At 48.4% G+C, this 13,996-nt stretch overlaps 2 protein-coding genes across 2 annotated transcripts in view; one reads left to right on the top strand and one right to left on the bottom strand.

Moving 5' to 3' along the window:
• Positions 1-13,996, bottom strand: part of LOC137653545 (transmembrane channel-like protein) — a 186,735-nt gene that overhangs the window by 123,157 nt on the left and 49,582 nt on the right. The window lies entirely within an intron of this gene.
• The window catches only part of LOC137653544 (lipoamide acyltransferase component of branched-chain alpha-keto acid dehydrogenase complex, mitochondrial-like), a 50,989-nt gene that overhangs the window by 18,474 nt on the left and 18,519 nt on the right, over positions 1-13,996 (top strand). The window contains exons 3-4 of the mRNA XM_068387025.1: positions 3,632-3,810; positions 5,092-5,243. Of these exons, the coding sequence (XP_068243126.1) occupies positions 3,632-3,810; positions 5,092-5,243 (331 nt within the window). The remainder of the gene's footprint in view (positions 1-3,631; positions 3,811-5,091; positions 5,244-13,996) is intronic.

Genomic DNA, 13,996 nt, shown 5'->3' with positions numbered 1-13,996 from the left:
AACTGATATTTCATATACAGTACTGTATAAACTATAAAAAGACTTATGTCAGCCTGTTCAACATGAAAACATTTGCTGCAACTTAGAACTTATGAAGTTCTACCAATCCAACAACCAGATTAGGATGATCATTCCACAACTTGGTCACAGCTGGAATTAAACTTATAGAATACTGTGTAGTATTGAGGCTCATGATGAAGAAGGCCTGACTGTTAGAATTAACTGCATGTCTAGTATTACGAACAGAATGGAACTGTCTGGGAAGATTTGAATGTAAAGGATGATCAGAATTATGAAAAATCTTAGGCAACATGCATAATGAACTAATTGAATAACGGTGTCAGAGATTAATAATTAGATCAGGAATAAGAAATTTAATAGACTGTAAGTTCCTGTTGAACAAATTAAGATGAGAATCAGCAGCTGAATACCTGACCGGAGAACAATACTCAAAACTGGGTTAGAATGAAGGAATTAAAAGATTTTCGGTGATCAATCTATTCTGAAGAAGTGTTTTAATTCTTTCATTCTACCTTGTTTTGAGTATTGTTCTCCTGTTTGGTCTTCAGCTGCTGATTCTCATCTTAATTTGTTGGACAGAAACTTACGGTCTATTAAATTTCTTATTCCTGATCTAGATATTAATCTCTGGCACCGTCGTTCAATTAGTTCATTATGCATGTTGCATAAGATTTTTCATAACTCTGACCATCCTTTACATTCAGATCTCCCTGGACAATTCTATCCTGTTCGTAATACTAGGCAGGCAGTTAATTCTAATAGCCAGGCCTTCTCCATCACGAGACTCAATACTACGCAGTACTCTAGAAGTTTTATTCCAGCTGTTACCAAGTTGTGGAATGATCTTCCTAATCGGGTGGTTGAATCAGTAGAACTTCAAAAGTTCAAAGTTGGAGCAAATGCTTTTTTGTTGACCAGGCGGACATGAGTCTTTTTATAGTTTATTTATGACATATTTGTTTTTGATGCTGTTAATAGTTTATATATGACATGTCTGTTTTGACGTTGTTACTGTTTTTAGAATGATTTATTGTTAATTTGTTCTCTTCATTTATTTATTTCCTTATTTCCTTTCCTCACTGGGCTATTTTTCCCTGTTGGAGCCCCTGGGCTTATAGCATCTTGCTTTTCCAACTAGGGTTGTAGCTTGGATAGTAATAATAATAATAATAATAGATTGATCACTGAAAGACTTTCTCAATAAGCCCATTTTTTGTGCAATTGAAGAAGACACCGACTTAATGTGTTTCTCAAAAGTAAATTTGCTGTCAAGAATCACACCTAAAATTATAAGTCATACAGAGTTAAAGAAACATTATCAATACTGAGATCCGGATGTTGAGGAGCCACTGTCCTTGACCTACTTACAATCATAATTTGAGTTTTCTTAGGATTCAACTTAATGCCCTATAATTTGCACCATGCACTAATTTTAGCTAGATCTCTATTAAGGGATTCAGCAACCCCAGATCTACATTCAGGAAATGGAATTTATGCAAAGAGAGTAGCATCATCTACATACGCAACAAGCTTGTTTTCTAGGCCAAACTACGTCACGTGTATATTGTATAGTATGAGAAGTAATGGGCAAAAAACGCTACCCTGAGGAACACTAGATATCACTTTCCTATACTCACTATGGTGCCCATCAACAACAACTCTTTGGGATCTATTACTTAAAAATTAAATAATAATGCTAAGAAACAACCCACCCACACCTGACTGCTTGAGTTTGAAAAAAGGGCCTCATGATTAACACAGTCAAAGGCAGCACTTAAAATAAGGCCAACTATACAAACTTCCTGACCACAGTCAAGGAATTTCTGTACAGCATTGGAGATTGTAAGAAAGGCATAACAAGCTTCAAGGTCTTTACGAAAGCCAAATTGCAAATTATACTCTAGAGACATCCTTATACTTGAGGAAGACTCTACTTATAAATGACGAAGGTTTGTACCCATGCAGGAACAAATGACAAATTTTTAAAACAATTTGCATTTTTCCTAGCTATATAAACCAGAGTCATTTATTTCAATGTTCCGCCTTATCCAACTCCTCACGTCTTTACCATGATATTGAGGCTGCAGCGCTTGTCCGCATCATTGGCAAACAGCTTATCACACAGTTGTACCAGCAACCTAACAATTCCTTCTTTCTTTCTGGTCGTAACTGAACGATTTAGGAGTAAACCCTTATAAATGACTTGGTTTGTAAAGTTGTAATAATTTGTAGTGTTAATGTTACTGGTATCTACATTGATAGATGTGTATCAATTTGTATTTAATGCTTCAGTTGCCATACTTGTCTTATCCTGTTCCACCAAACCTCTTCTCTCCAGATCATCCTTCATCTTATCTCACCCTCTAATCCTCTGCCTCCCTTTTGATCTCCCCCCTCCCGTAACAGGTTCCACTCAAGCCTTCCTCGCTCCCTCCCCATCAGTTATCATTACATGAATATAATGAAATTATCAGTCTGCCCATCCCCAAAATGAATGCAGGTATAGGATGATGATTCATAAACTGCACAGGAATAAAATGAACAACCTAATAGTAAAAAATTTCATACAATTAAACCATATATGCACTTTATACCAGGCATTATCTCAGACTGCAGTGAAAGGTTTTAATAATCCCTGTAAGAAGTTAAGTAATATCTTCATCTCATGGTGGGCCATTAATGCATTATTTGTAATACATCTTTACTATGGATCCACACTATTTTGTGTATATGCATTCATACAGTGCACTTTTATCCCGGAAATAGAATAGTTGGAGAAACATTATCAGAATCATCCTTATCGGAGAACATAGGTTTTGAGTTCTGATCTCTTCCCAAAAATGTTTGATTTATGGCAAGAAATAAACTAATTCTTCAGACTAGATCATGAAAGTGCATTCTTGATCTTCATGTTCTGGTTAAAAATAATTTACTCGATAGGGCACCTCTAGTATTTGAGAGGAAAATTAATTGAACCTGTTTAATGTATTTTGACTGTATAGGAAATAAATGTGCCAGATGCATTTTACTAGTGTAGACAAGTGGTTCTCATTTAGGAAACATATATCAAGTTATAATGAATAGACAATGTCTTAGTGGTGTCAAGAAATCAAAGATAGTTTCTCTCTGGACAGACTGTCCTGCAGATAGTTTTCACGATAACAGCAGTAGTACATTTACTTTTCTCCATTTATTGTTTTGTGTCTATACGAGCTTCGGATCACTTTCTCTTTCTGTCAGGAGAGAAACTATTGTTTATTTTTGGGACCCCACTAAGTCATAGGCTATTTATTATGAATGTAGAGTAACATGCCCAAGAATCCATATATTAAGTTAGTATTTGAGGTCTTCTTATTTCTGTTATAACCCTCTGAAGATACGAGGACGTAGTTTGGTGTCATCTGTTCATGTAACTATGTGCTATGTGAAATATTTATTCAGCTTTTTATTGGCATTTAAATTCTCAGTCTTTATTTCTTTGGTAGCTATGCTGTGAAACGTCAACATCAGTAGGTTGGCACATTATGTTAATGCTCACCATAAAAAGCTTGCCACATATCCTATTTAGTTTAATCTAGATTACAGTATTTAGATGAATAATTCTTTGCAGGTTTGTCAATGAAGGAGATACTGTTGTTCAGTTTGATGAAATCTGTGAGGTCCAGTCTGACAAAGCTGCCGTCACGATAACTAGTCGTTATGATGGCGTTATTCGAAAGCTCTACCACGCTGTCGATGAGACTGCCTTAGTTGGAAAACCCCTCGTCGACATAGAAGTGTCAAAGGAAGGTAGGATGATGTAGAGGACTTTAGCAGCCTGGGTAATTGGAAGTGGTACCGCTCTACTCTCCTTTATTTCTATTACCATTCATTGCCATATTTTATTTTTCACTATGGTTTTTTGTATTTAAAGCTTCAATGTCTCTAGTTGAATATCAATATTACTATTGCTGTCAGATTATATATCACTCCAGGTTTGTAAAAATTGAAATAATCGTTGTTCATCAATAAAACAAGGGTGACTATATAATTTTCATTCCTCTTGAATATTTGTCTAATTGACTGTCAGAATTCCTTCCTTTGGGTTGAGGGAGTTCTATTCAAATTGCACAAGGTTTATTGTGTCTGTTACATTTAGCTTGTCATTGCAATTCATCTTACTGGGCTATTTTTCCCTGTTAGAACACTTGTGCTTATAGCATCCTGCTTTTCCAACTAAGGTTGTATCTTAGCCATTGATAATAGTAATAATAATAATTTTTGTACATCATCATCATCATCTCCTCCTACACCTTTTGACACAAAGGGCCTCGGTTAGATTTCACCAGTAATCTTTATCATGAGCTTTTAAATCAATACTTCTCCATTCATCATCTACTTCACGCTTCATAGCCCTCATTCACGTAGGCCTGAGTCTTTGAAATTTTCAAACATTTCTTCTTCTCTCAAGAGGTTAACTACTGCAATTGTTCAGTGGCTACTTTCCTCTTGGTAAGAGTAGAAGAGAGACTTTTAGCTATGGTAAGCAGCTCTTCTAAGAGAAGGAAACTCCAAAATTAAACCATTGTTCTCTAGTCTTGAGTAGTGCCATAGCCTCTGTACCATGGTCTTCCACTGTCTTGGGTTAGAGTTCTCTTGCTTGAGGGTTCACTCGGGCACACTATTCTATCTTGTTTCTATTCCTCTTGTTATTTTCAAGTTTTTATAGTTTATATATGAAATATTTGTTTTAATGTTATTGTTCTTAAGCTTCTTGTAGGTTTTCCTTATTTCCTTTCCTCACTGGGCTATTTTTCCTGTTGGAGCCCTTGGGTATATAGAATCCTGCTTTTCCAACTAAGGTTGTAGCTTAGCAAGTAATAATAATAATAATAATAATAATAATAATAATAATAATAATAATAATAATAATAATAATAATAATAATAGTGCCTTGTGGACCCCAGTTGAAAGTTAGGTGAACTAATCTCTCTTGAGGAGTGCGAAGAGCATGCCCAAACCATCTTCATCTACCAATCATCATGATTATTTTTTTGTTTTTTGTTTGAATGAAAACTCTTATTGTTGCAGATGACTTGGTTGGAGTTGAAATTCAAGAAAGAGAAGCAATAGCAGTAGGAGGTTCAACTTCAGATTCTTCTATTGAAAGCCAGGAGTTTACTTTGCCAAAGGGGAAAATTTTAACTACTCCAGCTGTTAGGAGAATTGCTATGGAACATAAGGTGTGACTAATACGTTTTTATTAATAATTATCCCTATCCATTATTGCATGTATTTTTTCTTATTTCAATTTGAAATTTTTTTGGAGTGTTTTAGGGGTTCTAAGTAAGAGAATAAATTTAATTAACTAATCATTGCATTGTTGCTAATAAAGATTGCTGTAAATCTCTTCAGTGATGGGTAGAAAAGTTAAATTTATATAGGTTTTTTTTTTCTTTTTTTAACCATCATATCTTATGTTTATAGGAATTTGGGCATAAATTTCCTTTCAACTTTGGTGAACTGACAATTTAATTGATTTTTTTTTTAACTATTCAAGAGGGAAATATAGTTATAAGATGAAGCTCTCAGAACACCAGGAGATATTTCTGCATGAGTTAGAAATAAACACTGATGCAATGCTATGTCAGTAATGGCTAATAAGCAAATAAGGGTTGCTTAAAGGCTTAAATAAACTATTTATAGTCCTAATTTGTATCTTATCATTGTATTCCTTAATGAGCTTTATTATAGGGGTATTGTCTACAGTGTGCCTTGCACGCCACACTTAAGGTAGCACTGAAGGTTCATTTCAATCTCAAATTGCATTACTTTTTCTCTTGAACTTTCATGTTTTATCTTCTTTTAACTGCAATTTGTTCCGTAACCGAAATACAAACCACGCTATTTACAAAGGGTTTACTTTTAGCGCAGCTGAAATGACGAGCCAATAGTTTTAACGAGGGTTAATTACCCCCGCGCTAGTTAGCGGGGGGTGGGGAAGGGTAGCTTGCTACCCCTTCCCCCTCCACACACCGGTGACTTGCTTCACTTCACTTTTGGCTCGGCGGTGATCAGACGTGTCTGCTCATCGCCCTCGTGACAGCCTTTAATTTTCTGCTTTTTCTTTTCAGCGTGTGTGTTGGTTGGAAGTTGACCTTCAGTTATTTCTTTACGATGCGTACATGCCCTGGAGTTGCCGGTCGTCCTTGTGGGACTTTCATGTCGGACGTAAATACGGATCCGCACACCCTCTGCCCTCAATGTCGGGGCCGACGGTGTGACCAGGAGAACATGTGCCGTGAGTGCAGGGAGTGGTCTGCCTCCCAGTGGGAGAGGTTTGGCCGTCGGCGTAAGAAGAAGTCCAAGAGAGACCGTTCTCCTCCGGGGTTAGCCTTGAAGGAGGAAGGTTCTCGGGACTCTTCTTCCGCCGCCCAAACCTCCTCCGAAGCTCCCCCTCGTCCGCCTCCTAAGGAGAGTCGGCCGAGTGGGAGCGCAGGCCCTTGTTCTGTTTCCCGACCTTCGGTGGGGGGAGAGGGCGTCGCTTCCCATAGCGAGGCGGTTCCCCCTCCTCCTCCGGGGGAGGTTATTGATAATGCCTTATCCAGTGATGATCTTTTACAGATTTGGTCGTCCCTGGGGCTTAAGGGCTTGCCCTCCAGGGTCGCTCTTATTGACCTTGTCTCGTTGGGGGCCGCTGTTAAGCAGTCGCCGGTGGTAGCAGAGGTAGACCCTCTGTCTATTGTCGACGTCGTGGTGACAGAGGCCTCCGACGTGGCTGGGCCTTCCGCCGCAGGTGCTGTTGCGGGTGATGGTGCTAAAGGCTCTCCTCCTCCTTCCGTACATCCTTCGAAGGGGGAAGCGAGTCCTTCGGTCTCGGCTGCTGCTCAGCTTCCTTCTGAGGGAAGTGCTTTAACGGAGACTCCCCTTCGGAGGACCGATGGTCCCGACGATCTTCCCCGAGGCCGCCTCCGCCGTAAGGCTCACCGTCCGCTACGCCACAAGGGCCTCCCTTCCCCTTACAGGGGACTAAGAGGCGCCTTTTTGGGTCTTCATCCTCCGGGGGGGACTCTCCTCGTCAGCCTCAACCTACAGCTCCGCCCTCCTTGAACCTCTCTGCAGACCGCTCACCATCTCCTGCCAGATCTTCGCCTTCTGGAGAACTCGTCACCCGACGGGCAACGGTCCCTTCGGGGCTAAGGGATCCTTCCCTTACGCAAGCAGTGCTAGCGCACAAGCGCTCTCCTGCTCGCCAGCGCTCTCCTGCTCGCCAGCGCTCTCCTGCTCGCCAGCGCTCTCCTGATCTTCAGCGCTCTCCTGCTCGTCGACGATCTCCTGCTCGCCAAGACTCTCCTGCTCGCCGACGCTCACCTGCTCGTCGGCTCTCTCCTGATGTTCGCCCCCCTCGCCAGCGCTCTCCTGCTCGTCAGCTCTCTTCCGAGCGTCAGCGCTCATTTGAGGACCATCGCCCTGCGGTCTCTGACCACCCTTTAGTTCCTGCTGAACTCCCTGCTCACCATCTGCCTGGTCCTGTGGCTACGCAACATCGTGCTGCGCGTGTGTCAAAAACACATGTTCGCCAACGCGCCAGCGATCTCCCAGTTCCTGCTCGTGAACGCGCCGCGCCACCTGTCCTTTCACATGACACGCGTCGACCTTCTGCTCGCCAGCGATCTCCAGCTCGCCAGCGATTACCTCTTCGCCAGCGTTCACCTGCTTGCCAGCGCGCACAGGCGATCTTAGTATCGCCTATTCAACAGCGACAGCTAGCGCGCCAACGTTCTCCATCGCTCCTGAAGGAACATGGTTCGCTAGCTTCTAGCTCGCCATCGCGCGATCGCCCGCCTGCGCATGCTGCTCGCCATCGCTCGCCATTGCACGATCGCCCTCCTGCGCATGCTGCTCGCCATCGCTCGCCCCTGCACGATCGCCCTCCTGCGGATGCTGATCACCATCGCACCCCATCACGCGATCGGCCACCTGCGCATGCTGATCGCCATCGCTCGCCCCTGCACGATCGCCCTCCTGCGCATGCTGCTCGCCATCGCTCGCCCCTGCACGATCGCCCTCCTGCGGATGCTGATCACCATCGCACCCCATCACGCGATCATTTACCGGCGCATGCTGCTCGCCATCGCTTACCATTACGCGGTCATTCACCTGCGCATGCTGCTCACCATCGCACGCCAGTGCGTCGACATGCCACATCGCGCCATCGCCAACTTGAGCGACTGCACTCACCAGCTCGTCATCGATCGCCTGTGGATCTACATCGCCAGCGATCTTCCTCACCTACGCGGCAGCGCGTTCCCTCGCCGTCGCGCCAACGCTTGCGTTCGTCGCCTCGGACTCGCGTTCATTTACCTGCCCACCCTCGCGCCCGCGCGACCGCTGGCCTGCTCGCCCGCGCGACCGCTGGCCTGCGTGCCCGCGCGACCGCTCGCCTGCGCGACCGCTCGCCTGCGCGACCGCTCGCCTGCGCGACCGCTCGCCTGCGCGACCGCTCGCCTGCGCGACCGCTCGCCTGCGCGACCGCTCGCCTGCGCGACCGCTCGCCTGCGCGACCGCTCGCCTGCGCGACCGCTCGCCTGCGCGACCGCTCGCCTGCGCGCCCGCTCGCCTGCGCGCCCGCTCGCCTGCGCGCCCGCGCGACCGCTCGCCCGCGCGACCGCTCGCCCGCGCGACCGCTCGCCTGCGCTCCCGCGCGACCATTCGCCCTCGCGCGACCATTCGCCCTCGCGCGACCATTCGCCCTCGCGCGACCATCGTTCGCGGCGAATTCCGCAGCCGGTGGTAGCAGCAGGAACGCGTGCTCCTAGACGGCACTCGGGATCACCTCCATCCAAACACAGGTTGGTAGTGCAGGACGAGGAGAGGTTAGTACATAATTCTTCCCCACCTTCTTTTCAGGCAGGTACCGTCGTGTCCACTCCAAAGGATCGCCCGATCCCTTTCCCTTTAGCGAGGATTTCGGACTCTGTGTCCTTGGAGCAGCAGACTAGGTTTGGTCCTCTGGCACGGGCGTTAGTGAGGGTTATGAAACCAGCACTCGCCGGCCAGGGTAACAAACCAACGGCTGTCTCTCCTACGCTGAAGAGAAAGAGAGGAGTGGACTTCGTGGTGACTTCCCCCAGGGCGAAGTTGGTTCCCAAGAGGTCGGTCGCGAAGGTCCCTTCTCCTGCACGAGTACTCTCTCCTTCTCCCGTGGACGAGGCCTTTCCGTCCTCAGGTGAGTCCAGTGGGGCGGTAGTCTTCCCCTCGGCACCAGGGGGGGAGACTTCGCTTCAGGCAGGAGAATCGTCTCGTGAGGAAGGGGCCCCTCGAACCTCGTTGTTGGGATCCTGTATCCCTCCCAGGAGGGAATCCAAGGATTCCAAGACCGTCCCTAAATCCTCTGCAAGGATTCGTCAGGAACCCACGACTATCCAGGGGAATGTCCTCGTATCACCCCAGGAGGAGATTCCTGGGGCAGGAGACTTAGCTGCCAGCCCGCAGGGAGGAGAACAGCAAGAATCCGAACATACCTTCTGGCAGGTCCTAAGCCTGATAAGGCAACTTAACAGGCTTACGGATCCAGTCATCGCCCCCCGTGAAGGCAAAGACACGATTCTGGATGAAGTGTTTGACGTTCGGAAGGCCCCTAAGACCAGTGCAGCTCTGCCCTGGTCTCGGGGGCTGAAGAGTGCCAGGGCTAGGGCCAACGCTCAGCTCGCACTTCTTGCCTCCTCCAGTCGTTCCACTGCCGGGAACAAGCTCATCCCTCCTCCTCGCCTCCAGCAGAGGAAGTATTTCGAGATCCTGGGTGTTCCCCTTGAGAAACTCTCTACCTGGCAGGTGTCGTTCTCGGCGGCAGAGATCCTTAACCACGAAAAGGTCGCTAAGTGTGCCATGCAGGCCACTTCGTGGCTGGACTTCTGGCTAGGATCTCTGGGCATCCTATTGCGATCAGAGGACTTGTCCAAGGAGACCAATAGGAAGGCCCTAGAGACCTTCTTGCTCTCGGGCACCCGCTCCATCGAGTTTTTGGCGCACCAGGTTACCACCCTGTGGGCCAACTCGGTGTTGAAGCGTCGCGATGCTGTGTCCGAGAGATTCCATTCGAAGGTCCCCGCCGTAGGATGTGTGTAGGCTCCGACATGCTTCCCTTTTGGGGGAGAGCCTGTTTGAGCCTCAAGACATGGAGCGAACGGCTGCGAGGTGGAGGAAATCCAGCACGGACTCCCTCCTCCACAGGGCCCTTACAACTCGGCCCTATAAGCCTCCAGCCCCGCCACAACAGCAGCAACAGCCTCGTAAGGCTCCCAAACAGGCACCGGCAGCTAAGAAAGTGGTGTCTAAGCCCCAGCCCTTTCCAGCCAAGGTTAAGAGGGGCGGTAAGTCCTCCAGGGGAGGCAAGACTCCTAGGGGTGGCGGCCGCGGCCGCAAGCCCTAGGGGTGGCAGTCCTCCTGCATGTCCACCTGTGGGGGGATGCCTTCAGCGTTGCGTCCGCAGGTGGCAACAACACTTGGACGGTCTCTGTGATCGGCCAAGGTTATCGCGTCCCGTTCACAACATCTCATCCCTTCAGGCCGAAGTCGAGACCATGCTCGAGAAGGGTGCTCTCCAGGAGGTCGTGGACGGCTCCCCAGGCTTCTTCAGTCGACTCTTTCTTGTAGAGAAGGCTACTGGAGGCTGGAGACCCGTCATTGATCTCTCAGCTCTGAACAGGTTTGTCAAACAAACCCGGTTCAGCATGGAGACAGCAGACACAGTCAGACTTGCGGTGAGACCACAAGACTTCATGTGTACACTGGATCTAAAGGACGCGTACTTCCAGATCACAATCCATCCGTCTTCCAGGAAGTACCTGAGATTCTGCCTAGACAACAAGATCTACCAGTTCAAGGTGCTGTGTTTCGGTCTCTCCACAGCTCCTCAGGTGTTCACCAGTGTTTTCACCCTGATTTCATCTTGGGCGCACAGGAACGGCATTCGTCTCCTTCGTTACCTGGACGATTGGCTGATCCTAGCAGACTCGGAGTCGACCCTTCTTCGGCACCGAGACAGGCTTCTGGATCTTTGCCAGGATCTGGGGATCGTGGTAAACCTCGAGAAGTCCTCTCTGCAGCCGTCCCAACGACTGGTTTATCTAGGCATGCTAATAGACACCAATCTCCACAAAGCCTTTCCATCAGACGACCGGATAGCAAGGCTGAGGAGGGTGGCGGAACCCTTCCTCAGGCGAAAAGAACTCCCCGCCCAATCGTGGTTGCGTCTCTTAGTCCACCTATCCTCCCTGGCCCGTCTGGTTCCAAACAGCTGCCTCAGGATGAGATCCCTTCAATGGCGGCTCAAGTCCCGGTGGAATCAAGGATCCGATTCCCTGGACATTCTGATCCCAATGGGGTCTCTGGAATAGACGGACTTGCGGTGGTGGCTGGCCGACGAGAACCTGCGGAAGGGAGTGAGTCTTCTCGTCCTCCCCCCGGAATTGACTCTGTTTTCGGACGCGTCAAAAGAAGGGTGGGGGGCGCACGTTCTGAACCAGAGGGCCTCAGGCCTTTGGTCAGAATCAGAAAAGTGCCTACATATCAACCTGCTAGAATTGAAGGCCGTCTTTCTGGCTCTTCAGCAGTTCCAACGGTCCCTGGCGGGTCACTCCGTGGTGGTGATGAGCGACAACACCACGGTAGTGGCTTATATCAACAAGCAGGGAGGCACTTTTTCGCAACAGCTATCCCATCTTGCAGTAGAGACTCTGAGGTGGACCGAAACCCACTTGATAACACTATCAGCTCGCTTCATTCCTGGCAAGAGGAATGTGCTCGCCGACAGTCTGAGCAGGGCTTCGCAGATAGTGAGTACCAAGTGGTCTTTGGATCCTCAGATAGCCAACAAAGTCCTGACTTTGTGGGGTTCCCCGACTGTGGACTTGTTCGCGACAGCCTTGAACTTCAAGCTGCCCCTGTACTGCTCACCAGTCCCGGACCCCAAGGCACTCTGGCAAGATGCTTTCCAGCAACGGTGGGACAACATCGACGTGTACGCCTTCTCACCATTCTGTCTGATGAGAAGGGTGCTCAACAGGACCAGACTATCGGTCAACTGTTCCATGACTCTGGTAGCTCCGCTATGGCATCACGCGGAATGGTTTCCGGACCTTCTGCAACTCCTGACGGAACTCCCAAGGGAGCTTCCTCCACGACACGAGCTTCTCAGACAACCCCACTCCGGCGTCCCTCACAGGGCCGTAGCCTCGCTTCGGCTTCACGCCTGGAGACTATCCAGCGTCTCCTCGCGGAGAGAGGCTTTTCGCAACAGGTTGCGGAGAGAATGTCTCGGCACCTGCGAAGGTCCTCTGAGGGAGTCTACCAAGCAAAGTGGAGAGTCTTTTGTGGTTGGTGTCGTGGAAGGGGTATCTCTCCACTCGATGCCACTAATCCAGCAATAGCGGACTTCCTCGTGTATCTGCGAGAAGAAATGCGCCTTTCTGTCTCGGCAGTGAAAGGCTATCGCTCAGCCTTAAGCTTGGCCTTCAGATTGAAGGGCGTGGATATTTCTTCATCGCTAGAACTCTCTTTACTCATACGTAGCTATGAGCTTACCTGCCCCCAGTAGAAGTGAGACCCCCTCCTTGGAACGTGGTTCGAGTCCTCAGGTCTCTTAAGAGACCTCCCTTCGAGCCATTACGCCAGGCCTCTGATCGCCACCTGTCTTGGAAGACGGCTTTCCTACTCGCCTTGGCTTCGGCCAATCGAGTTAGTGAACTTCATGGTCTCTCGTACGACATCGCCCATTCAAGGGGATGGGGGGAGGTAACGTTCAGGTTCGTCCCTGAGTTTGTGGCCAAGACTCAGAATCCTGGAGTGCCGGATCCTCGGTTCGACTCTTTCAGGATCGCGAGTCTCCGTTCTGTAACAAACGACCCAGACCAGCTGCTACTATGTCCAGTGAGGTGTCTGAGGCACTACTTGAAGAGAACGGCTGCAGTCCGTCCTCATGTGCGAGCTTTGTTTGTGAGCACAGGCAGGACAAAGAGGAGGGTCACCAGGAACACCATCTCAGCTTGGATTCGAAGGGTTATCCACCATGCCCTGAATCCTGACCCTCCTCCGTCACGTCGCCCTCGGGCCCACGATGTCAGGGGTATTGCTACATCCCTGGCCTTCAAGAGAAACTTCTCTGTGACACAGGTACTTCAAGCCGGGGTCTGGAAGCGTCAAACGACCTTCACAGCCCACTACCTGCAAGACGTGACCCACAGGAGCCTCGATACGTTTTCTATCGGCCCTGTGGTGGCTGCACAACAGCTGGTCTAACCTCAGGCTCCTTTTTGGACAAGTAGCAGTAGGTTGAGGGCGTTGTTACCCGGTCTTAGTCTGCGTGAATGAAAGAGTATGTCTGACCCTTACTTCTTTCTTCATTCTCCCCTCTCTTGGGGAAGCAGCATCCTGGTCCTCGCACAGCTGACCTCGACCTCTGCAGGTAACCCATGCTTCTTTGTGCTCCTAGTATTAAGCTTAATACTGTTGCGTCTCCCATACCCTGACGAGGTGGTATGGGGAACGTCCTATCCTAGAATTCCTATCTGAAGGTCTCAAGGTCAACTTCAGAGGACGAGTCACACTCTCCTCCTCCACACTCCTTATGTAGGCCACTCGTTCCTAGCGATGCTAGGAACTTGTGAGGTACAGGGGCTCCCTCTCTCTAGTGCTGCTCACTGAGGGATCGAGCCCCCGGGCAAGCCGAAGTCAGTAAGGCTGGGGACTTTCCACCCTTCCTAAGGGGTAAGTCACCCTTTGTAAATAGCGTGGTTTGTATTTCGGTTACGGAACAAATGACAAATTCGAAGATAATTTGTATTTTTCCTAACCATACAAACCTTAGCTATTTACACATATGTGCCCGCCATCCCTGACCCCCAAGTCAAGTCCTACCTCTAAGTGAAGTGAAGCAAGTCACCGGTGTGTGGAGGGGGGAGGGGTAGCAAGCTACCCTTCCCCACCCCCCGCTAAC

Source organism: Palaemon carinicauda, chromosome 14 (assembly GCF_036898095.1).
Source record: "Palaemon carinicauda isolate YSFRI2023 chromosome 14, ASM3689809v2, whole genome shotgun sequence".
Lineage (NCBI taxonomy): Eukaryota > Metazoa > Arthropoda > Malacostraca > Decapoda > Palaemonidae > Palaemon > Palaemon carinicauda.
This window is presented reverse-complemented; position numbering and strand designations above follow the sequence as displayed.